At 38.0% G+C, this 27,366-nt stretch overlaps 1 protein-coding gene across 2 annotated transcripts in view; it reads right to left on the bottom strand.

The window, feature by feature from the left end:
• Positions 1-27,366, bottom strand: part of LOC127434320 (docking protein 6-like) — a 103,152-nt gene that overhangs the window by 10,278 nt on the left and 65,508 nt on the right. Inside the window, exons 4-8 of one of the 2 annotated variants that reach the window (XM_051686974.1) lie at positions 20,545-20,664; positions 17,213-17,402; positions 16,795-16,933; positions 12,048-12,156; positions 6,310-9,136 (exon numbers count right to left, since the gene is read on the bottom strand). In XM_051686974.1, the coding sequence (XP_051542934.1) occupies positions 9,015-9,136; positions 12,048-12,156; positions 16,795-16,933; positions 17,213-17,402; positions 20,545-20,664 (680 nt within the window). In that variant the 3' untranslated portion in view covers positions 6,310-9,014. Of the gene's footprint in view, positions 1-6,309; positions 9,137-12,047; positions 12,157-16,794; positions 16,934-17,212; positions 17,403-20,544; positions 20,665-27,366 lie in introns of those variants that run through there. The other variant, XM_051686973.1, reaches the window with a different exon arrangement.

Raw genomic sequence — 27,366 nt, 5'->3', positions numbered from 1 at the left:
CATTGGATTTGACGAAGGGTTATTGGCAGATCCCCTTGACACCAATTTCCCATGAGAAAACCGCCTTCTCCACACCGTTTGGATTACACCAATTTGTGACACTTCCGTTCGGTTTGTTTGGGGCCCCGGCTACGTTTCAGCGTCTCATGGACCGAATCCTCAGACCGCATTCAGCTTACGCTGCTGCCTATTTAGATGACATCATCATTTACAGCAATGATTGGCAGCGGCACATGCAACATCTGAGGGCGGTTCTGAGATCGCTGCGCCGAGCGGGACTCACAGCGAATCCGAAGAAGTGCGCGATTGGACGGGTGGAGGTACGGTATCTGGGGTTCCACTTGGGCCACGGGCAGGTGCGTCCCCAAATTGACAAGACAGGGGCGATTACGACCTGCCTGAGGCCCAAGACCAAAAAGGGGGTGAGACAGTTCCTGGGGCTGGCTGGCTATTATAGAAGGTTCGTACCTAATTATTCGGACATCACCAGCCCGCTGACTGATCTCACTAAAAAGGGAGCTCCAGACCCGGTCCAGTGGACGGAGCAGTGTCAGCAGGCGTTCACGCAAGTTAAAGCTGCACTTTGTGGGGGGCCGCTTTTACATTCACCTGACTTCTCTCTCCCTTTTGTTTTACAGACAGATGCTTCAGACAGGGGGCTGGGGGCCGTGCTCTCGCAGGTGGTGGAGGAGGAGGAGCGCCCGGTGCTGTACATTAGCCGTAAGCTCTCGTTGAGGGAAACTAAGTACAGCACCGTGGAAAAGGAGTGTCTTGCCATCAAGTGGGCGGTCCTCACTCTACAATACTACCTGTTGGGGCGGGCCTTCACCCTCTGTTCCGATCACGCCCCACTCCAGTGGCTCCACCGCATGAAAGATACCAATGCCCGGATCACCCGTTGGTATCTGGCTCTTCAGCCGTTTAAGTTCAAGGTGGTCCACAGACCGGGGGCGCAGATGGCTGTCGCCGATTTCCTTTCCAGGAATGGGGGGGGAGTGGTAGGCAGGCTGGATGCCGCCCCGGCCTGAGTCGGGCGGTGGGGATATGTGGCAGTGGGGGCGTGGTCAAGCATCTCTCCGGAGAGAGAGAAAGCGGTAAGGGCGCTTACACCTGAGTTAAATTATGTCTAACACCTGTCTCTAATTTCAGTGAGCACGGGGAGAGCGGCATAAATTGAGCCACACAGCAGTTAGACGGGAGAGAGAGCCTGGGCATGGACTGTGAAGCCAAAAGTTATTATTATTACATAGTTGAGAGTGTATTTTGTAAGCTAGTTTGTGGATGTTTTTTTAGACTGTGTTATCCAACAACGTAAAGCCCTGAGAGTGTGTATGTGCTGCAGTGAGGAAAATAAAAACGCCTACCTGAACCAGGAAATCTGCTTCTCGCCTCCTCCTTCCACTGAGAAGTGCTACACTGGTCTAGGAGGATTTCACAGCATGGTCTTCACCTGGTATAGGTGGTCCCACTGCCTGGTCAGCCTTGTCTTTCACTGGTCTTGCTGGTCTCACAGCATCGTCAAGCTGGTCTTCAGCTGGTTTAGTTGGTCTCACAGCCAGATCAAGCTGGTCTTTAGTTGTCTAGATGGTCTCACAGCCTGGTCAAGCTGGTCTTCAGCTGGTCTCACAGCCTGGTCAAGCTGATACTCTGCAGGTTTAGCAGGATTTCACAGCCTGGTTAAGCTGGTATTCACCTGGTGTAGGTGGTCTCTCTGCCTGGTTAGCCTCCTCTTCTGCTGGTCTTGCTGGTCTCACAGCATCATCAAGCTGGTCTTCAGCTGGTTTAGTTGGTCTCACAGCCTGGTCAAGCTGGTCTTTAGTTGGTCTATATAGTCTAACACCCTGGTCAAGCTGATATTCAGCTGGTCTAGATGGTCTCACAGCCAGGTCAAGCTGGTCTTCAGCTGGTCTAGATGGTCTCACAGCCAGGTCAAGCTTGTCTTCAGTTGGTCTAGATGGTCTCACAGCCTGGTCAAGCTGGTCTTCAGCTGGTCTAGTTGGTCTCAGCCTGGCCAAGTTGGAGTTTAACTGGTTCAAATAATGTTGATTTAAAAAAAAAAGTCCACAGACACATTAAGTACCCAAGTACAAAGCGTTTATCTTTATCAAACGGAAAATGTTAGAGACATTGCTTGAACAAGCAGTCTTACAATGGCCTGACTTTTCTATTTCAATATAAACGATTGAAATTGAACCTTTCTGGACTTGACTTTCTGATGCCGGGGAAAACTAACTATTTTTACATTGCTATGCATCAGTAAACTCACAGCTAAACAAAACACGGAGGACATTTTCCCTCTATGAAAGTTAATTTACATAACATTAAGCCGGATCTGCTCACGCGTAACCTGTCATCACCAGGCAGCCTTTCACAGCAAGGTGATTACAAACATAAAGGCCAAAGCAAATGAGACAAACTAATCAAGCCACAGGAAAAGGTATAATTGGGTAGTTGACAAATTACATATCCATAAACTTTTTAACATCAAGAATTAAAAATAAAAGTTATATACTGTATTTGTTAGGGCTGTCAGTAGATAACATTTTTAAATCTAATTAATTACAGTACATAATATACTGATTAATTAATCAAATAATCACTGAGAAAAACCCTAAAATAACAATAATTCTATATATAATGATTACATAATTATAGTTATACTTAATTACAAATATATATTTATATATATATTAAAAATATAGCAATTCTGGTTATTAAAGTGCATTACATTATTGTGGCAGAGGACTAAAGCATTGATGAGACAATACAAAAAGTGACTTTAGTTATTTTAAAAGATATATTGTTTATTTTCATATTATTGAACATAAGTCTGACATTGGTCTACAGTCCATAGCAAACCATTTTGGAATTGAATTTGTCAATCTGTCCGAGATAAATTTGTTGTAAGGGCTTTTCTAAGGATGCATCCATGTACACATGAGTCGCTTTTGGAGTGTCTCACTTTGGTTCTGTAGCGTCATAACATTTTTTAGGATGCTCTGTCAAGTTAAACGTAGATTTGAACTATGTTGGTGCGGCTATCCTTATGAGGACTCTCCATAGACACAATGATTTTTATACTGTACGAACTATAGATTCTATCCCCTAACCCTACCCCTAAACCTAACCCTCAAAAAAACGTTCTGCATTTTTACATAAAAAAAAAAAAAAAAAACATAATTTAGTATGTTTTTTAAGCGATTTGAATTATGGGGACACTAGAAATGTTCTCATAAACCACATTTATAGCATAATACCCTTGTAATTACCAAATTGTAACCTAAAAAAAAAGTCCTCGTAAACCACCCAAACCCACCCACACACACACACACACACACACTATCGGTAAGGAGCAGAAGTGGCCTAATCATTAGAAAAGCAAGGTCTAGCTGGTCAAAAAGACACCCATGGGACCAATCAGGCTTATCAAGCCACTCCAGAGTGTTCCAAGACCTGAAACGCCAGTGTGTATGTCTGTTTAATACAAAAAGCACTCTCCTTCCTACCCTTGCCTACATCTTCCAGTAAAAGCTCTTTGTATCATTGTTGCTGGGTCGGAACAGCTTGGAACGTGCTGCCTGATAGGAAGGCACACGGATTAAGTCTGCTGTGTATTGATTTCGGATTAGCAAGATGGTGAAGTATGTGAAGACAGACATTTTTGAGTCTGTATACAGACCAAGTTAACTCACTCAGCTCAAACCCAAACAACCTTGAGTAAGCGCAAGTTTCCTAGAGAAAAATTGTAATTAAGGAACCCATGTCAATGAAAGTGTCTCTCTGTTCCACTCAACAGTTCACTGTTACATCTGAGCTTTGTCCGAGTAAGTATGATATATAATTATGATACATGTGGAGCTTTTCTATAGTGGTGTAATTGAGTGCTACAAAGCTTAGTAATGTAGTATGGCAAATCACACAGGATAGTAAAGATTTAAAATAAATTAAAGCTCAGAGTGTAGAAAAGCACCATTTACACCCATGTTTTCAGTTAAAAAAAAATCTTTATAGATGAATAATATTTGCTCTTGGACTTATGGCTTACAAAAGCATATTTCCTTTTTTCCCCCCTTTATTTTATGATACGTTTTAACATTGGAGCTGGGTGATACATTGAATAGTCACAATATATTGCAATGATTTTGCTGGCGATATAAAATTAAGCAACATCGTGGACATTGCAATAATTTAAATGCGCTTTCTATTTGGCCATTACGTTTCCAAAAGAGCATTTCATTAGACTAGTTTCACGATCCTTCCTTGTCATGTGACCCACGGGTATAAGAACGGTGTTAAATAATGTCTCTGATTTAAACTTGAGTAGCAAAAATGCCATTTGATTTGGTAAATTCAATTAAATCTGTGAATCAGTTCAAACTGCCCACTTCAATGAATCAATTCAAAACAAACTATTTGTTTGTCATAATTCAAAAATGTTCATGGAAGTCCCTGTGTGGCATTTTTCATATATTAACATGTGTTAGTAAAAATGTTAATGGAGGTAAGTATTGTCCTGTTATCAAAAAATAAATAAAATAAAAAATAAAATAAAATAAAAGAATAATTAAATATAATTATTTCTTGCATGCATTTGGCAAAAAACTGTATAGAAACCATGCTTTGATCATTTTAAATATATTTTTATTAAATTGCATTAAATATCTACAAATATTAAATTATTTTATTTATTTATTTATTTTTTTTTTAGATATAATTTGGTTTTGCAATATTGTCAAACCCATATAGCTGCTGTACACACTCCACCTTCACAAATCTATCTCCAATTGTTTTTTGTTTTGTTTTGTTTTTTTTTGTTTGTTTTTCATTATTTTTTTTATTTTTTTCTAGTACTGTTTCCTAGTTCAGTTGAGAAGGGTATAGCTGCATGCATTTCTCCAAAAAGGGGCGGTCGCTCCAAATTGATATTGAAGACATAGGGAGCCCCTTTCCCTAACCTTAACTGAGAGCGGAAGTGACGCCCCCTTATGCCCCCAATATCAGCATAACACTTCCAGATAGTATTTTTCATTCATAAACTGGCAGGAAAGCGTGTTCTTTCTTGCCAGATGGATATTAACTGGCAAAATGAACAACAGTGCAATTTACTGAATAATCTATTAAAGAGTGCATACTTTATATGGTGGTTCATTTATATATTCATACATCAGTATGATGGGAAACACTTTAGATATCTTAAATATTCATAGTTGACACATACTAATACCTTTCATTCATGATAATATGTTTATACATGTTCATATTTAAATGTATGAAAACTACTGCTATAAGCTGTTATATGATCCTTGTTAATGATTTATTATTGAAAGATATTCTAAAGTGCTACTAATTTGTCTTTTAAATTTATTGGCTTTATCTGTATTAAGAAATGTTAGAAAAACTACAGTAATCAGTCAAAAGTTTGGAAATACATGCACATTCTTTGTTATTAGTATTTTACAGATTTTAGAATAATAGACCCTATTTACACCTGGTTTTAAGATGTGTCTCGGGTGATCTGATCTCATGTGGTCAGGTGAGACACATCACTGTTTACACCTGGTCGTTTAAATGCATCTCCTGTGACCACTTGTGATAGGATTTCGAGAGGATGGTCTCTGTTTCATGAGGACATACATCAATCACTATGTCTGGGTGTTAATGCATGATAATAAATCTGCAAAAAAAATAAGAAAGTGCGAAAGAACAGGTGCGCTTTTACTCCCAGATGCATCTGAAATTTAATCTAAGCACAAAAGCAACATTTTGAGCAGAATTTTGTTATTTTAGTGGAGTACCTATACTAAAGGACCTTCAGATGTTCGTACTTCTCATAAGTGTCCATGCATGTTGATTTCAGACACACTGAAGAAGATCCAAAATGTTCTCATGTTTGTGTATGTATCCGCTGATCGAACGGTTATCTCCTTTTAAAGTCGGCAAAATGTAAACTCTTGTTTTAGCGCAACGATTGATTGACAGGTGAGGGGTGGCGCTTCGTTGTTGCACATTCAGGATGCATTCAGGACAGATTGGTGTTACACCTCAAATGCAATGTGATCACATGTGTTTTTGACCATATTCGTATGTGTTTTTTGTGATCCGATTACAAAAAGTTTTAGACCCCGTTTAGACCTGTATTTAGCATTGACCACAAATGACTGGATCACCCGAAACGCATCTTAATACTAGGTGTAAACGGGGTCATAGTCATCAAAACTGTAAATCTCAGAAATAGAAGAATATCAAGTTTCAAGTTTTATTAGTCACATACATAACCATACACAGTACGAAATGTTGTGAAATCCTTGGTATGACTTTTCTCCCCCCAATTTACAATAAACATTATATGTATATATATGTATATATATATATAGAGAGAGAGAGAGAAAGAGAGAGAGAGATAAGGAGTAAAAATATAAGTAAAATAATAATAATAATAATTCAATTACAATTAAAATTTGTAATAATGCTTCAGGTGTGTGGTGTTGAATAGTGAAACTAGTCCTGGTGTTGTCCTTGATTCAGGACACGGATGGCCTGGGGAAAGAAGCTCCTTCTCATTCTCTCTGTTTTGGCCATCAGGGAGCAGAAGCGTTTCCCTGACTGCAACAAAGAGAAGAGTCCATTATTAGGATGGCTGAGGTCTTTCATGATCTTCCTAGCTTTGGTCCAGCATCGTTTGCTGCAGATGGACTGCAGGTCAGGGAGTTTGATGTGGGTGATGCGCTCAGCTGATCGCACCACTCTTTGTAGAGCCAGTCTATCTTGTTTTGTGCAGTTTCCAAACCAGGCTGGGATGTTTCCTGTCAGGGTGCTCTCAGTGGTGCAGGTGTAAATGTTTTTTAGCACCATAGAGGGCAGTTTAAAGTCCTTTAAGCGCCTAAGGTGGTAAAGATGCTGATGGGTCTTCTTCACCATGGTGTTAATGTGGCAGGTCCATGACACATCGTGTGAGATATGTATGCCAAGATATCGGAAACTGTCCACTCTCTCCACTGTGGCCCCATTGATCATAATGGGGTGGTAGTTCCTCGCCTGCTTTGTGCTGAAGTCCACTATCAGCTCCTTTGTCTTGCTGACATTCAAAAGGAGGTTGTTCTCCTGGCACCAGTCCCCCAGGCCTTTGAACTCCTGCAGATAGGACCTCTCATCATTATTAGAGATCAGGCCCACCACAACAGTGTCGTCAGCAAACTTGACAATGGTAGTGGAGTTGGAAGTGGCCACACAATCACAAGTGTACAATGAGTACAGCAGGGGGCTTAGAACACAACCCTGGGGGGCTCCAGTGCTGGGGGGGGGGGTGAGACATGTCTGCCCACACTTACTGCTTGTGGCCTGTCAGTCAGAAAGTTGGAGATCCACTGACGCAAAGATTAACTAAATCCTAGGTCCTCCAACTTGGTGGTGAGTTTAGAGGGAATTGTAGTATTAAAAGCTGAACTGTAAATCAACAAACAGTATTTTAACATAATTTCCCTTCCTCTTGTCCAAATGATCTAAGACTGTGTGGAGGAGATGTGTGATGGCATCGTCTGTTGAGCGATTTGGACGGTAAGTGAACTGAAGGGATCCAGGATATCAGGTATTGAGGAGGTGATGAAGTCTCTGACCAGTCTTTCAAAGCACTTCATCACAATTGAGGTCACTGCTACAGGACGATAGTCATTAAGGCAGGAAGGTTGGGGTTTCTTCGGGACAGGAACAATGATGGACTGTTTAAAGCAGGTTGGAATTACTGACTGTTCCAGGGAGAGTTTGAATATCTCTGTGAACACCGGTGCTAGCTGGCACTGAGGACCCGACCTGAGATTCCATCTGGTCCTGCTGCCTTCCTGATGTTCATTCTCCGGAAAGCCTTTCTCACGTCGCACTCTGTGATGGTGAACGCGTTTCCAGCATTAATGCTCTCCGCATACAAGCAGCCGTTATCACTATTGGTGCTGTCAGCACCGTTAGCGCAGTAAACTGCAGCCTCGAAGCAAGCATAAAAAGTGTTCAGCTCGTCTGCGAGAGAAGCATCAGCATTTTTTGGAGGATGGTGTTTTATAGTCCGTTATCATTCTCAGTCCCTGCCACAGGCTTCTAGAGCCACCCTGTTGAAACTGTGACTCCAATTTCTTCCTGTAGCGCTGTTTTGCATCCCTCACCGCTCTGCGTGTGTTGTAAGACGCGATTTTGTAATTGTCCATGTTCCCGGTGGCGAGCCCCGCTTTATTGGCAGCGGTGCGGGATGACAGAGCGTCGCGGATGGATTTATCCACCCACGGCTTCATGGAGTGATGAAATAACAAATCAGAACTCTAATACAGTTTCAAAGTCGACACCCTTTGCCTAGATTTCAACTCGGCACACTCTGGGCATTCTCTTAATCAACTTCATGAGGTGAAATGTCCTGGGATGCTTTTTTAAACAGTTTTGAAGGAGTCCTAAATGCTTATTGACTGTATTTCTTTGAATCTGCAGTCCAATTCAATTAAGTTTAAGCATTTAAGTAAAGGCCTATATATCAAAAAGGCTTTTAAGATCAAGAGAAACATAAATTGAGACCATACTTTGACAGGTCACATATGCACATTTACATTCATGCCATGAACTGTATATTATTGTACACAGCAGTGCAGAATGTTGCTTATTTGCATGCTGATTATATATATATCCTGAAAAGCATCTTATACTCTATTCAGCAGGTGGTAAAGTCCTCTATTCAGCACAATTCGTAAAGAGTGTGCTATTGCACTGCAAAGATCTTTGTAATATTTTCAATTTTTCTCTCACTGGAAGCCACGCACTCATTGACTCTACAAAACCCAAACACGTCGTCCTTCAACATGGTGATGCACTCAATTTATTCATTGCAAAAAAATAGCATTCTGCTGAATTTGTATTTCTGAAAGAAGCTGATGATGAGGGGGAGCATTCACTATATCAGAGGGTAACATCTCAACAATGGAAATGCCACAATGATGAATGAGATAGAGGTTCTAAGGCTGGCTGCTTCAGTCACAGACACATCAGCAGCTGTAGCTGCCTCGAAACATTATTTCACTGATTACAGAAGCAAATATTGGATAATAATGGCCATAAACCTTTGTGTGTGCATACACTGATGTGCTCATTTGTTCAAATATCCAGCCTGTGTAAAAAACAGTAAAAACAGAGTTATTTGCATTTCACAAAAGACCGTTTTAACAGCTTGTCAAAGTACAATCAACTGACTGATAATGCCCTGCAAAGTGAACTTGAAAATGATGTCATCATTACTTCTCTTTTTTTTTTTTTTTTTTAACACAAAAGGAAATGTTGGGCAAAATGGTAGCTTCAGGTCCCTTTCACTTTCATTGTATAGAAAGGTTACAATGGAAGTAGATAGTGACTGAGTCATATGGATTTTTTTTTTTTTTTTTTTTTTTTTTTTTGTAAATATGACTTATTTACTGAAAATCTTGCTTGACAGCTATGTCACCATTCACTTTCATTGTATGACAAAAATGCATTGGAAGTAAACAGTGACTGAGGCTGTCATTGTGCATAGACTTTGAAAGTGCATTAGTCATAAGGACTACTTTTATTATGGCTGTTATTCACTGAAAATCTTGCTTGATAGCCATGGTAACCATTTGCTTACAAGTATGGAGGAAAAAAAAGATGTCATGAAAGTGAATGGCAACTAAAGCCTGATTTGTACTAGGAAGAAGTCGAACTTTTTATTCCTGGACGAACTAAAGCACCCTAGGTGAACGAAGCCGGCGTTTATACTACACACGGCGTCGTATTAAAATGAGTTCATTTAGGGTGTTGTCACGGTGTTTAACGTACTAACCCAAATAAAGCCAATAATTCTCTCCTTGGATTAGCGCCATGTCGCTTCTTTGTTTTATTAAACTTGTCACAGAGCACCTTCCACTTTTAAAAAATCCAATCGCTCCCTACTCATTTGTTGTGGCCACGCTGTCTTTGTAGATTTTGTGTTGCAAATCATGTAAAAAGTATACTTCTGCACAATCTCTTAAGAGACGGGCTTCAAAGTTATCCATTTTAATGACATTAACCTAGGTAACAACTCCTCAGCTGGCACGCACGATTGTAAATAAAAAAAATTTCACATTCAAACCACACCTACAATTAGTTTTAATCAATCATCAATGCTCTTCGACCAGCCGTGTTCTCCAAGGTCAAGAATTTCAGAGATGTATGCGAACAGGAGAAATCTCACCAAACGAACACCTTGGCAGAACAAAAACGTCACTGCACTTTGTCATCATTTGTACGCGAACAAAGTGAAGCCTGTTTGCCCAGTAAGTATATATTAGCCTTAAGGCTGTCATTCTGCTTAGGCTTGGAATATAGCACATTAATCAAATGGACTACTTTTATTATGGCTGTTATTCACTGAAAATCTTGCTTGACAGCCACGTTAACCATTCACTTTTACTGAAGGAAAAAAAAAAGTTGCAATGGAAGTGAATGGTGACTGAGGCTGTCATTCTGCCTAGTCTTGGAAAATAGTGCATGAGTCATACTACTATTTTTATTATGGCAGTTATTCACTGACAATCTTGCCATGGTCACCGTTTACTTTCATTGTATGGAAAAAGATGCAATGGCAGAAAATGGACACTGAAGCTGTCATTCTGCCATGACTTGGACAAATACTGCATGAGTCAAGGACTACTTTTATTATGGCTGTTATGCACTGAAAATATGGCCATGGTCACCATTCACTTTCATTGTGTTGACAAAAGCAGCTTCAGCTTGAACATTTTACTCTGAATAACTCCTTGGATGCAACCCAAGTGGCATCCAGTTACCTCTTAGAAGACAGATAAACTCATCTCTTTTCCAGCAGATGGACACATCACTTCCCTAATGGTATGTGTGTCTGGATCACATGGGCCCTCTTAGTAAGTACACTCTTTCAATCCAACACTCAAACCATTAGCTAAAAGGGAGCCATGAAAAATGAAAAATCAATGGCCCACAAAAAGAAAGTAAAGTAGATGAAACATTTATTTTCTAACATAGATATACTATTCAAAGTATGAGTAAATGTAGAGTGTGTGACACTCTACATGGACAATGAGGGGTTATGCATAAGCAACACAAAATGGACCACATTCAAAGGAAGTTCACCCAAAAAATGAATATTCTCTAATCATTTATCCACCCTCACGTTGTTCCAAACCTGCATGACTTTCCTTCCTCCAAGAAACACAATACATGGACAACTTACTGTACAGCAGATTGTCCAAGCTGGTCATTATCATACAATGAAAGTGAATGGTGACCACAACTGTCAAGCAAGATTGTCAGTGAATAATGACTTAAAACTTTGTTCTGTTCCCCACATAAAGCAATCGTATGTTCCACAGAAGTGAGAAAGTCGTAGAGGTTTGGATGACATGAAGATGAGGAAATGATGACAGAATTTTGAGTCATTTTGGGTAAACTGTCCCTTTAAGAATGATTTAGCAGATATACAGTAACATAAGAGTGAGATGCAGTATGATTTTATTAGTTGGCATTTAAGAAAGCATAAATTTGACAAGGTTTTCGCTGAAACAATTGCTTTAATTAGATAAACACATACTCATCAGCTACTTTATGCAAATCAACTCCCTAAGCAGAACACAGTATTACTGATAATTCAAAATTACTATGGAAACCTTCAGTGCTTAATTTATATTCACTTAAGTATTGAATTAAATCCACCAGTCTGATTTCAAGTTAGACTAATGCAGTGCCATATTCAAACCTTCTTCAAAAACACTTTTTACTCTGGAAATGCCAGCAGGATATAAATGAGCTTATAATGCTGGTATATGCTCAACAAATGTGTCACCATATTAAAGATTTACTCAATTTAGAACGCTAGATTGATTTACTAGACGTCAATGCTATTTCCAAGCAATGAGACCAGTGTTGCTCACCAACTTATAAATGTACTCAGTGAAGCTGAGGATGAAATCGTCACCCTCATAAGTACAGTGGACATTTAAAGATGGTGTTTTCACTGAGCTGTGGAGGAGGAAGGAGTTCTATCTTACCTTGGTAATTGCAGATGTCTCCCATGCTATTCTGACGCATGATGTGGTGCCAGTAAGCACTTCGCGGAAGAGATATCGACTTTGTTAATGTGCTCTCGTTTGAAAGAGTCTGTGAGGCAGAGCAGAAAATCACTAGGTTACATTGGTTATATTTCCAGTCAAATTACTCGGAAAGGGCTTACAATGAGAGGATTTCAAAGACTAAGTCCTGCAATAAACAGCACCCCTCCTTTAGCCTGTTTTGATCATTAGAGATGACAGGTGACTATGATGTCATTACAAGCCTTAAAAAAGAAAGTGACAGTACCATTTATCACAGCATGTAAAAAGAATTTGTAAATTCTAACAAATGAGACTCCTGCAAGATGGTTACCGTGACTCCTATAATTTTGCATGCAGATGTTTAGCTTTTTATATATATATATAAAAATAAGAGATTACATTCTTAAAAACTTCTTAACAGGATAAATTGTGTTATTTCAGTTATTTTGTCTGATATATGGAATATATGTTTAAAAAATAGTTATCTGGGCAGTACTAAATAAAAATAAATGCAACTTTTATGATAATTTTTTTTTATTTATATGATTTTAATGATTCTGTAAACAGTGTGTATAGTACACTTATGAGCAGAACTGGATATTAGTGCAAGAAGCATTTTTGGCTGTGGTCCTTTATGGCAAGATCTGAGAGGAGGGCCATATGGTCAAGTCTCATCAGTTTCCACTGAAGGCCTTAGAGATGACAGCAAAGATTCACTGCCAGTGATTCAGCAGCACACACCAGGCAACTGAACGATTTATCGACTTCACTAGCTCCAGAAAGGCTATTAAGAAATAACCATTTTGGGTTTAAATGTAATTTCAATGATAAGTTCATTATAAAAATGTCAAGGTTTTCACATGCATTAAATCATTTGACAGATGCTTTTATACAAAGTGACATATCGTGCATTCAGTATACATTTGATCAGTTTGTGTGTTCCCTGGGAATTGAATACATGACTTTGGCATTGCTAGTTCCATGCTATAACAATTGAACTGGCAAGATCATATTTAAAGGCATGACATTCTGCATTTGAACTGCAGAATTCATATAATACTTTTAAATAATATAATAATCATATAATACGGCTGTTATTTCCAATGTTAGCTTGTAACTAATCTTGTCACTGTCTCACTGTCTCAAATCCAGTGCAAAACATTTGAAAGTGCTGGACCAATACATAGTGTGGTTCAGAATTATATTTCAAATATTATTTTATTGTATTATTGTATTATTATATATTATATTCTATAAACTGAATTTATTAATCTTTACTTACTGTATCTGATTTTTATATTCTAAAAGTGAGCATTCTGGAAAATAAATAATCAATATTTGCTGTAACCAAAAGGGGAAATTGCACATTTTACAAATTCTTCTGGGGCCTGGGTAGCTCAGCGAGTATTGATCCAGGGTGTGCAGAGTGATTCTAGCCAGGTCTCCTAAGCAACCAAATTGGCCTGGTTGCTAGGGAGGGTAGAGTCACATGGGGTAACGTCCTCGTGGTCACGATTAGTGGTTCTCGCTCTCAATGGGGCGCGTGGTAAATTGACTGTATCAGAAGCGGAGGCAACTGAGACCAGTCCTCCGCCACCCGGATTGAGGTGAGTAACCGCGCCACTACGAGGACCTATTAAGTAGAGGGAATTGGGCATTCCGAATTGGGGAGAAAAGGGGATAAAAAAAAAAAAAAAAAGATTCTAGTCTTCTGTGATCTAAATTTTTGAAACACCACATAATGTTTACTAAACGAGTGAGAATGCTGGAAAACTCCTAATGGCTATCTTCAGAATAGAATACTAACATACTAATCTCACTATTTCTGTTGTATAGTATGTATAATGTGCACATGTAACGGCAGCCAACTGGTACGTAATAGCTTTGCAGTGTGTGTAAACATCACGCACTAGCAACTGACACTAGAGGCTGTAGGCTTTAACCTCCTAGTTAGCGCACCCGCCTCTCATGACGGAGACGGCGATTCGAATCCCATACGGAGCGGATCGAGCAAGACCGTTTACACACAGTATATGCAAATTTTATTGAAAATCCGAATGCACAGAATTCCCGAAAGAAATACTACATTTGCCAAAATATGCAGTATACATACAGTACTGTGCAAAAGTCTTAGGCACATAAGATGTTTCACAAAAGCATTTGTCTTAAGATGGTTATTTATATCTTCAGCTTTAGTGTGTCAATAGTAAATATAAACGTTAGACTCCCAGACATTACTTTTGTAAATAGAAAAGAATAGAATAGAAGAACAGGGAGCCCTGCAACATATGTCATGGCCCCCAGAAAGCCCCCCACTGAACATTGTGTCAGTCTGTGATTACATAAAGAGACAGAAGCAGTTAATATAGCCTAAATAGATAGAAGAACTGTGGCAAATTCTCCAAAAAGCTTGGAACATCCTATCTGCCAACAACCAAGAAAAACTATGTCCAGGTGTACACAGAAGAATTGGTGCTGTTTAAAAGGCAAAGGTGGTCACACCGAATATTGATTTAGCTTTTTTATGTTTACATTACCAGTACGTTATCACTTAATTTTTATGTAAATATTTATGTCATTATTTTTGATGACATCCTCACTATGCAACATTTTTCACAAGTGCCTAAAACTTTTGCACAGTACTGTTTGTATACCTTAATGCAAAGTACTCATCTTGACCGTCCATTTCCTGTGTAACAAATGAACAAGATTACAACAGTAGTTTTATCTCTTTTTGACTTATTAATTGATTTGACTAAAGTGATTTAATTTTATAATGTTTTTTATATACAAATTACGGCCTTCAAGTGGAGTCGGAAATAATTACGAGTTCTGAGAACATGAATGATCATGCAAAGTCATATTTACAAGTGGGAAACTCAGAATTCTAGGTAATACCTGAGTTGCTGAGTTGTGACTTTGGAAGGGGCGTAATAACATTAAAGATGATGGAAAGCAATTATTTTGAGTGTTTGTTTGTTTGTTTGTTTGTTTTTTCTATTACTGTATATAAATTTCTTATATATGACAGTCAACTAATAACTCACCCTTCCTGGTTTGTTTTAAGAATATAATTTATAATTTGTTAGCATGAATTCATAAATCATACAATTCATGTAAAAGTAATGCAGGTGCATGTACTTATGCGTATTCACTGGTGCAACAGAAATTTAGCTTTTGCTGTCATTCATTGTGTATTTGTTTAACCCATATGGACCGTTCGGTCATTTTTGAGCGAAATCGATTTTGTTTCTTCAATAAAACTGGTTTCCTTTAGCTGACGGGTACGATACTTAGTGACTTTTTGTCCATTTCAAATCTGAACACACACAAAAAAACTGCTGATTTGATCATTCTAAGAGGTAGGGAAGAAAAGTCACATTTGTACTGTTCCTGGTCAAAAGTGACCGCCATAAGAAATGAATGGGAAACATTAAAAATCAGATAAATTTTTTTGTTTTTTTTTGCATAATTATTTATATCAAATCTAAAAAAACAGCCACAATGCAGAAAAAAACCCACACAGACATGAAGGGGTGAGACTACCAAGCAAGCAAGCGCGCGCACACACACGCACGGACGCACACACGCACGCACGCATGCACGCACACACGCAGAGATCAAAAGACATATACATATCAAAGACATACAGATCAGAAAGTTTACACTCTTTGTAACACCATGTTCAGGGTTGACTGTAATAATAATGTGACATTATTGCAAAAACTGACAAAAATAACCTCAAACCAAACAAAATGCTAAACCTTGACAAAATCATCTTCTTTTCAACCAGGTATGAATAAGAAGCTCTCTGCAGCCACCTAGTGTTTATACTTGGAATTTCATCTGGTTTTCATATATATTTATATTTTTAAAAATGGACACCCCAGTTTGATTCTTGAGACTTTTAGCTTTCAAACGTTATATGATTTATGAGGATTGGTTCAGTATTTGAGAAAATATTCATAAAAGAAATACATTTCCAATGTCAAGTTCAAGGTCACATAGGTAAATACATTGGTAAATAAAAAAGGTCTAAATACCCCAAAACCCACTCAAAATGCACAACTATAGTCCTTTTACATGACTGAAGTTAGAGTTGTTACATTTCATTCATAGCAATTAAAAAAATTACACTCTTAATGTTTCCGGTCACTTTTGACAACTGTTTTGTGATTCAATAATGAACAAGGCATAAGGGTTAAGTTTGACTTCAGTATTTCGTTTCCGACTAGAATGTGTCTGATTCGTAATAACACATGCCAGACTCCTTGTAGTTACATTCTCCCTTCCCTCTCGCGCCACAAGGGGGCCTCCTAAAACTGTCTTACTCAAAGCTTTTAGTATATAAAGAAAAAAAAATGTAAAAAACCCAAAATAAAACCACCTTGTTTAGCGGGGCCCCCTGGTGGCGAGGACCCTAAGCAGCTGCTTATACTGCTATAGCTTGAAATGGCTCTGCCCGACTCAGATGCAGGAGTTTCCAAGGTACAACTGAAGGCGGCATTTGAAACGTTTATTGTGCAATAATGCCTACTGTTTCCTATTTTTTTTTTTTTTTTTATTAATATTTGCTAAGAATACAATGAACACTGAACAGTATTCAGTAAATAGTAAACTACTATTCAATTTCAATAGCCAGATTGCAATATCCTTAAGAAGAAGTTGCAAGTGTGGAATTATGGGATGGGTGGTTTTACCAGACCTGTGTGCTCTTCTCCATCTCAATCATCATGCGCTCATGTTGCTCGGCGATGGACAGTGTGGCAGAATGAACTCTCTGATAGATCATCTCACCTTCTCTGGTCTGGAATGTAAATAAGCCCTCCCCTGTATCACACATCCTGTAAGATCACAGCACACATCCACTTCACTTGAGCAAGCATTTCTACTGGTTTCAGTACACTCATGCTCTTGTCGTAATAGGCGGAACAACAATAGAACACTTTAAGTGCAGCCTGCAGTGAAAGTGAAGGATATGCTAAATGTTGAGCACCTTCCTGAATCAGCAAATCAATACTCAGAGCAGCAGCATCAGGAATATTGGATTTAGGATGGATTTAGATGAATACATCTTGTCGGACAAAGGCACTCCCAGCTAGAGTCAAATGTAGTTCACGCACCTCCCAGATTCGAACGTGAACCAGGTCGAGTCTCTGCCGTATCTCCTCAGGGAGTTGAGCGGCCACATGACCAGCTTGACTCTGGCATTATGGATGTCCCATAGGTAGATGTTCTCATGGGTTATCTGCATTGTGCACTCTCCGTAGATGTCCAGGTTTGGGGTCGGCATCAAGTAAACGTTAATTCTCTCTGGAATTACATAATTAAGAGTCAAAAGTGCTGTAGACCAGGGTTTCCAAACCAGAGATTGTGAGATTACAGTAGAAATGCCAATTCTGAATGAATTTAAATAAAAATGAATAGTTAAAAATTTATAAAATTAAAACCATCAAACTGTATTAATTATTTACGGTAAGTAGATAACAAGACATTGTGAAAAGTTATGTTCACCCAAAAAAAAATATTTTAGACTATTTTTAAGATTTACACATTTAAATTTCATAACAAAATTCCATCAAATTACGTCACTTTTAACAAAATTAAGTTAATAAAAACTGAAATATTTTGTTTTGTTATTTTATTTTACTTTGTTAAATAAGTCAATTAAACTTATTTTCCTTTGGAATAACATGCACTAATTCATTTCGCACAGTAATATCAGAATTGTGCATTAGGAAAGTAAATAGGGTCTACTACATGTTGACTTCAAATTTTGAGGGGAGACGATAGGTATATAAATGATTTTTAATGGTTAAAAATCTCTTCTGCCAAACCAACATAAATTCAAGGAAATCGTTCTGACCTATCGTGTGAGAGAAAGTTGTTTTTCCACAATAGAGTAAACAGTTTTTTAACCGATCTGAAAAGGTCAGTGACTGTTCTTTGATTGACATTTCTTTTAATAATAATTAAATATGGGCGACCACCATGATGGTATAGTCCTCTCAGCTACACAGATTTAAAGGTGCTTTGGTAAAAGATTCTGCTTTGCAGAAAAATGACAGAGAATTAAAGGGTACATCTGGAAATATGTAGACCATCATCTAACATGATTATTATTTTTCTGTCGCACTATTTTCCCTCCTTGCAGACGTGGCCCTTGCAGTGCTCAAAGGTCAAAAGATTGTTGCCATAGAGCCGCAGCAGGAAAAAATGATGGTGAGTGTTTTTGCAGCAACCATTGCTGGAGTAACCACACCATCTCAATTAGCTCCAAAAAGACAAGGGTGCACTACATAATCCAAATTAATAGTGCCTAATTATACCTAACGCTTCAAAATAAGCTATGTGTCTTTCCAGAGGAAGAGGCGATGTAATGTGGGGGCTATTTTAGGGATCGTGAAAATTAACTCTGATTTAATTATCGGAGTGCGCCGTTAGAGGGGTCTAATTGAAGCGCAAATGGCAAACTCTCTGCTCGTTATTTCTCAGCTGTCATACAGTGGAGAAACCATAATTTTACTGACCTCCTGCTGATATAATCATATACACATTGCGCACTCGTTATGAAAACAAATCAATATTTGCCTGTCATCTGATTTAAAAAAATGTGATGATCGCTCTGTAGAGTGCCTGCCGTTGCTTAATGCTTGAATGGTTCAGCAGAACTCAGAGATGAACTAATATTGATTTTTTGAATTATGTTTTAAAAAACACACATGTATACACACACACACACACACACACACAAGGACAGGCCTAAGTTCTTTTCAAAGACCAGCTCAGACTGAAACAATCTGTGACTGAAGAAGATGCAAGTGTTCTCAACTGGTGGGTTGCGACCCAAAAATGGATTGAAACTCTGTTCTGATAGGGTCACAGACAGCAGGGAAAAACATTCTAAATGCAAATAATAAAATGCACAGTTGTGCATATTTAAAGTAGCTAAATGAATAGGCTTATCAAGATTTAAAAAGAGAAGAAAATCTTTTCCATCTCTTTTGTTGTGGACGTCAAAGGCTATATGTCCAATCAAAGTCACTTGTAAGAAGCTAGCCAAATTAGGTCGATACCAATATGGAAAGGTTGCGTGACATGCCCTTATCCACAAAAACCATGAACAAAGGTTTTAAAAACAAAAGATCAAAAGATATGACCCAGATACATTAAATTTGAGCTGAAAATCTAAGGTTGGTGCTGACCACAATGTGTTTTGTGCTGTGAAATATTGGCTGCTGAGAGCATGAAAACATCAAATTAATACATTTAAATGTTTTTGAAACTTTTGTATTTTTGTACAATAAACAATTTCGGGTAACACTTTACAATTATATTTTAGGCAACACTTTACCATAAGGTTCCATTTGTTAACATTAGTTAACAACATTAGTTAACATAAACTAACTATGAACAATACTTTTTTTTAATTATTTTTTTTTTATCTTAGTTAATGTTAATTTGAACATATACAATATATTTTAAAGATCAAAATTTGTATTTTGTAACATTAGTTAATGCACTATGAACTAACATGAACTAACAATGACCAATTGTAATTGTATTAACTAATATTAACAAAGATTAATAAATGCTGTTAAAACTATTTTGTTAATTGTTAGTTCATGATACCTAATGCATTTACTTATGTTAATGAATGGAAACTTAATGTAAAATGTTACCATATTTTAGTTGTTTACATTAGTTAATTACATTAGTTAACATAATACTTTTGCAGCGCTTATTAATCTTGGTTAATATTAATGACATCATTTACAAAAAAAAAAAAAATTTTAATTAAAAGTTGTATATGGTAATATTAGTTAATGCATCATGAACTAACATGAACAAATAATGAACAGTTGTGTTTTTACTAATTTACAGGAACCAAAATTAATAAATTGTTCATTGTTTTTTTGTTAATGATACCTGATGCGTTTAAATAATCCTAACAAATAGAACCTTATTGTAAAGTGTTTAACAATTTTGGTATTGTGCTAGCTTGATTGCCACTTGATGACCCATGTAAAATCTGATTTCTGAAGCAAAACCAATTAAGAACCACTTTAAAGTAATTTAACCATTTAGTAACACATTTTCTCATTAATTCTAGAAGGAACCAGACTGCACTTGCTAACAACGGCAATAGAATATTGTCACTCATTCTCTTAACCGTTACTTGCGCAGGTGCCATGCACATTAATCCTGCTTTTCTTCAATGCCATAATCTCATTCATCTCTGTGACAAGCTTCATTATGGGCTGATGCTCTGATGCATGGCAATACCCATTAGTGCTTAGTGAAGAACCTTGGCCCGAGCAGATCATTTATAAACACGAGAACAGACCTGGAGGGACTGTGTTTAACAAACACATTTGGTCCCTGTAATAGAATCATTTAGGGAGTAAAGGAGAAAAAAAATCACCAGAAAGCTGGCATCTAATAGGATACTGACCGTTCTGTTCTCTCTGCACCCCTGCTGCTAACAAGTCCGGTTCTCCCAGGCTGATGTCATTAAGTCTGCTGCCCAGACACTCCAAACACAATAATTTCCACCACTCCTCAGCCTCCAGCTCTGTGAACACATACATCCATATCATCATGTTTACATACAAACATACAGTTGGTCTGGAGAGCAAACAGGAATTCCAAGAAGAGGAGGACAACACATTTTATCAATTATGCAATAATGCAAAGAAACAAACACTTCATGAACAGTAAATTGTTGATGAATGTTGATTTTTCTAGTCTTCCAAGTACCCAGGATTTATATGAACATTGCATAATGTTACTAAAACAGGAGATGAGAATTTAAAGCATTCAATAATCTTATTCAGATACAGAGGGTAAAATGATTGACAGACAGATAAAAGAGACAGTCATACAGGCAGTCAAGTTCATAGGTGCACACATACAGTAGGGTCCAAAAGTAACAATCGTCAAGCACCAAATGTGTATAAAAATTGGCTTTGGCAAGAAAATAAGATCAGTTGTCCAGTAACATTTCTAGGAATTGCAAAAACAGAGCATGGTTTAAATTGCAATTTACTGTGTGACCAATTGTCTGAATGTTTTCTCGACATTAGTGAATCAAATCTAAGGGGCCATTCACATAGGACACATTCTTGCTCTCTGTCCGTGTTCTTTTTTATTTGCTGGACTAAGTACATATGCATCAGATTAACTTCTCTGGCCATTGTGATGCATTTTGCTATTTTTCAGCGTCTTATGCCATGAGCACTGCGTATTTTAAGACGATTTGTCAAGAAGTTCAGTTTATAAAAATGTCAAGACCCCTGCATTCTGTTTCCTTCAGTTGTGCTCCATCCAGGTGATTCTGAATGCAAGTATGCGTGTAAATGGCTCCTAACAATATTCTAAAGATACTAGAGGTTTTTTTTTTTTTTTTTTTTTAAAGTTCAGTGACTGTTATAAACTATTCCTGTCATAGAGGCAAACATATATTTTAAAGTAAATGCAAAATACAGTTCCATGGCTAAAAAAAAAAATTATATATATATATTGCATATTGCCAGTAATTTTCTTAATTCACTTGCCAGGTGTTGTAAAAAGTTAATTATGGTCTCTGTGTACACACACAAACACACACACACACACACACACACACACACACACACGTTGGTGCTATCATTATGAGGACTCTCCATAGACATAATGATTTTTATAGTGTACGAACTATAGATTCTACCTCCTAACCATAACCCTACCCCCACCCCTAAACCTAACCCTCACAAAAAACTTTCTGTATTTTTACATTTTCAAAAAAACATTGTTTAGTATGTTTTTTAAGCAATTTGAATTATGGGGACACTAGAAATGTCCTCATAAACCACATTTATAGCATAATACCCTTTGTAATTACCAGTTTGTAACCTAAAGAAAATGTCCTGGTAAACCACCCAAACCCGCCCACGCGCACGCACACACACACACACACACACACACACACACACACACACACACACAACAATAACACTCAAATCGCATTCTGCAGGAGTTGTGCTTTTTGAGAAAGACACTTTTTTCTGTCAGCCAGTTTATTAAATCCTCCAATTTTCAAAAGCTCCAAGCTTATCTACAGGAGACTCTTAGCAGTACCATTCTAATGAGTAAACCCTGCAAATTACCATCCACTCAAAAGTGCCTAATGTAGTTTAGCACTATGACAAAAAAGGGACAAAAAGAAAGCACAAACTACTGCCAGCTTGCTTCAGAAATTAGCTCCGTCCACACTGCTTCTGCACGTGACACAAGGTATGAAAGCTCAACATTATGAGATTAGAATTGTCTAATTACAAGCCAAGTAGTTGCTAACAGATTCGTGACCTTGTCAAGATTGTGTTTTCTGCGGAGCTTGTTTGAATAACAACAACTGTCTACATGATATGTTTCCCTAAATACATTTCAGCAGCGCTAAATGATGCTTAAATGACTATGTTTGTTCACATTTTAATTCTGCCTGTTTTTGGGCTTTAGGCAGGCATCTTTAAAAATTATGCAATCAAAATAAATTAAATGTATGTACATTAGGCTGTGTGCCAAATGCATTTGGGAATAGTAAATTTCCAAATGTCTTTCCAAATAATTTGTCTAAAAATAGTTTGTCTATAGTACTACAGTACATAGATCTAATACCTGGAAATAAATATCTTAAACACCAATAAATCACTGTGCACCCTTTTTTTCATGCAAGCTTTTCTTCGCTTGATTTTTTGCATGGCCTCTCTCCTGAGACGGTGACCTTTAAGTGTGTCTAAATTCACACACACTTTTGGGTCCACTGAGTGGAAAATTTGATAAACAAATACTTCATCAGCATGGCAGACTCCCAATTGCTCAGGCAGCTATGTGCACAAACACAAAGATGCCCAGCAGAATCAAGGCACTTTACAGGACACCATCTTTACATGGTTAATAGTTTACAAGCGCAGATTGTGAGAAGGACATAAAACTAGAGGATAAACAATTAGGAGAAAGAAATTAGGTCAAGATGGATAAAAGAGATTAGATGTGTTGGATGAAATCAGGGTACAAATCAAACTTTTTGTCACACCTAACAATGGTGGGTGAATTGAGAAATATACAAGCCATAAATATTTCCTACCAGCCATGGAACTGTATTTTGCATTATTGTTATTCAAACAGTACTTTTCCATTGAGTTTCTTTTCCCTATGAGAGTCACATCATCCAGGGACAGAGAGATAGTGAGAAAGCAGAAAACAGTAGTACAGGTCAAAGTAGCAGAGGCGTGACCTGACAGACTCAGAGGGAGGTGAGGAAGTGGAAGTAAAGGATCAGGGGAGGTCAAGTTCCTACATGTGGTGGACATGTGAGGTACATTTGCTCCATATGGCCACGGTTTGTGAGAAAGGGGAAGTTCGAGAGGGGGTGGCTCGTGGACATGTTCCTGTGCCAAAATTAAAAGAGCTACAAGCAGAGTGTACCACGCCACACACACATATACTCCTGCCCTCTCCACTAATGCAAAGGAGATTTTTGACCACAAGTACAACAAGGTGATCTAATACAGCAGGAAATATTAACACCGGGTCTTATTAACAGCAAGCTAATACACAAAACAACTCGGGATAAAAAAATGTCTTAATATAAACAGCCTTAAAGCTAAAGTGTGCATTTTTTTCAATATTTAATTTTTTTTTTTTTTTTCATTCCAGTTTAATATGCAGAGACATCACCGATCAGCCACAACATTAAAACCACCTGCCTAATATTGTGTAGGTCCCCCTCGTGCCTCCAAAACAGCGCCAACCTGCATCTCAGAATAGCATTCTGAGATTATATTCTTCTCACCACAATTGTACAGAGTGGTTATCTGAGTTACTGTAGACTTTTTCAGTTCGAACCAGTCTGACCATTCTTTGTTGACCTCTCTCATCAACAAGGCATTTCTGTCCACAGAACTCCTACTCACTGGATGTTTTTTGTTTTTGGCACCATTCTGAGTAAATTCTAGAGACTGTTGTGCATAAAAATCCAAGGAGATCAGCAGTTACAGAAATACTCAAACCAGCCCGTCTGGCACCAACAATCATCCATGCGATTATCTAATCAGCCAAACATGTGGCAGCAGTGCAGTGCATAAAATCATGCAGATACGGGTCAGGTGCTTCAGTTAATGTTCACATCAACCACCAGAATGGGGAAAAAATTTGATCTCAGTGATTTGGACTGTGGCATGATTGTTCGTGTCAGATGGGCTGGTTTGAGTATTTCTGTAACTGCTGATCTCCTAGGATTTTCACACACAACAGTCTCAAGAATTTACTCCAAATGGTGCCAAAAACAAAAAACATCCAGTGAGTGGCAGTTCTATCAACGCCTTGTTGATGAGAGAGGTCAACAGAGAATGGTTCGAACCGACAAAGTCTATATTAACTCAGATAACCGTTCTGTACAACTGTGGTGAGAAGAATATCATCTCAGAATGCTATTCTGAGAATGCGGGTTGGCACTGTTTTGGCAGCACAAGGGGGACCTACACAATATTAGGCAGGTGGTTTTAATGTTGTGGCCGATCGGTGTACAAGTAAGCCATTTGTAGGTTGACTCCCCCAAAAAGTGTAATACTGTGGCGTTATCAAAACTGCTGTTTGTTTGAGCCTCCAAACAAGCCTGAAAAGCAACATTGGCTCAACAAGTGGCATGAGTTTGGGGTGGAAATATCTGTTTGTCCAGCCAATGGAAGACAGAGGGAAACCAGTTTGAAAATAATCATTATATTTGCGATTCCACTTGGTGATGCTACCGGAACAGAAATTACACACTTCAGCCTTAAGGCACGTATATATACTTTTATACCCTTGGTGCATGCCCATATATTTCACAGCTCTTCATTTATGCATCTGCCTGTTCTACCCGTTTCTCATTAATATCCTGCCTCAAAAGGGAGTGGAAAAGAGTTGAGGCATAGCTGGGGGTGGGAAGGATATTGTGGTAAATGCATTCAGGAGAACATTCCTCGCCTCCCCCTGGCAGTGCAGAAGACCCCAGAGGTGCTAATGATATCCCAGCGGGTCCTCCATGCTGCTCACCCTGTGCTCATCCACTCCACTGCTGCCCTTTCCTTTCCACCTCCTCCTCTTCCCTCCTTCTCTGTCTTCTCTTTTCCATCCCGGCCTGCCCCGCTGATCAGCCGCCTACCTGGGAATTCTGCTTGACAGGAAATTTAAAGCCAAATGACTAATTCTGTGATAGAAGAAGAAGGGTTTTACTCTTGGAAATTTCCTTGGTGGAAATTGTTGTTATTTTAGTATTTGATTAGGTTAATTTATTTTATTAAAGCTTTAGAATAGAATAGAATAGAATAGAATAGAATAGAATATTGCCACTTGGTTGGGCTGGTGGAAATTGTTGATATTTTAGTATGTGATTAGGTCACTTTTTTGTATTAAAGCAATAAAATAAAATATTTCCACTTGGATGGGCTGGTGGAAATAGTTGTCATTTTAGCATGTGATTAGGTCACTTTATTGTTTTAAAGCAATAGAATAGAATAGAATAGAATAGAATAGAATAGTTAATGCCTCATGGCTGGGCTGGAAGAAGTTGTAATCTTAGTATGTGATTAGGTCTCTTTCTGTTATAAAAGTCATAAAGTAGAATAGAATAAAATAGAATAGAATAGAATAGTTATTGACACATGTTGGGCTGGTGGAAATTGTTGTAGGTACAGCTGCAATATGAAGAGGACACTGCACTAATGACCACATGTGCAAATATACAATTCTTTGAGCTTAAATATCTTATTAACCATGTTTTAGATATGAAGTGCTATACAATTGCCCCAATACACATTTGGACACTTAATACACACTTAATAGTATATGAAACAAACATTTAGCAATAAAAGAAGCTTTGAGGTTTTAAATGATAAAACAATACTGTCCAAAATTAAGAGAAAAAGTCTTTGGACACATTTTGGTTGTCAAACTTAGTGGAACATGTCCATATTTATGTGCTGAACTACACCTGTAGTACTCTGCTAGGAATTTTGTGTGCACTTGAGGGTAAATTACTTCATACATTAATGTATGAATAAATTGTACACTTATACAGTATTTTTATACACTCAAAGCATTATACTTAGAGAACATCAACAAAAATAGGGCTTTTCACACTGTGCTTAATCCCGGGTAATCTTCATTCTAAACCCCATTTTTAACCCCGGGCAAAGCAACATTTCACACTTGTAATTTTGAAAGGGGGTTAGCACTGCTTTTTTTTCCAGGGTTATAAAGCCCCACATTTGCGGGGTTAACCCCGTGTCGCAGTGTCAAAGGTATGTGAAATGATGTGGTGTTAGAATGTTTCAGAAAGTTGTTTAGCAACAGACAACCAATCATATAGAGTGCAACAGTCTGGTTCCGGAAGTGAAAAATCACATTAAATTTTTCAATAGACGGATTGATTTTTAAAGATATCTTATAAACATTTCAAGACAGACCTACCTTGAGCTCCGAGGTTGTTTATCGATGGTATATGCTTCTGTTGAAGCCATCTGTCTGCGTTGTTTCAATTTCATTGTTTAAATAGCGTGTTTGATAGCGGAATTCCTAGTAAACAACTACCCTACCCATGGTACAGCAGAGAACGCTTCACCAATCAGAGAACCTCGGCCAACAAAGACCGCAAAATTTGCCTCGGAACAACCGCCCACTCCCATGACGTACTGTGAGTGACGTGATCGAGTTGGTCTCCGTTTACCCTTAAACTACTTAAATAATTGTACATATCGAAATATTTTGCAATAAACTTAAAATATATTGTTTCTATACATATAATCAACAACATAAAATCAATAGTTTGATATATTCCCGTTTTTTATTCAATGACATCATTCGCAATGCTTCGTGGGATTTTAGTTTGTACCCTCGTGAAAGACTGTGAATACACAGCCTTGTACTGTTGTCTTTTTGTCCGATTTTCAAATAATTTTTGCCTCAAAACAAAGTTTGTGATGTTCTGATTCAACACGGAGCTGGTTGGTTTTGTTCATGGCTTATAACTCTTTTATGGAGGATTTTATGAAAAGCCTATGCAAAAAATGAATGAGAAAAATACTTCCAGAACCCAGACGCTGAATAAGTGGGCAGGGTACTATTGCGCTCTGTAAAGCCTCAGTACTTACCTCATTAAATACTAATGCACTTTGTACCGTTGCTGAAACTTTCATGTGCTATTGCAGAGACTATTGGCTGTTTACGTTCTCCATCTGAGTGAAACTGGTAAAGTGTC

The sequence above is a fragment of the Myxocyprinus asiaticus genome, chromosome 44, assembly GCF_019703515.2.
Source record: "Myxocyprinus asiaticus isolate MX2 ecotype Aquarium Trade chromosome 44, UBuf_Myxa_2, whole genome shotgun sequence".
Lineage (NCBI taxonomy): Eukaryota > Metazoa > Chordata > Actinopteri > Cypriniformes > Catostomidae > Myxocyprinus > Myxocyprinus asiaticus.
Note: the sequence above shows the minus strand (reverse complement) of the source record. Positions and strands in the feature narration are given on the sequence as shown.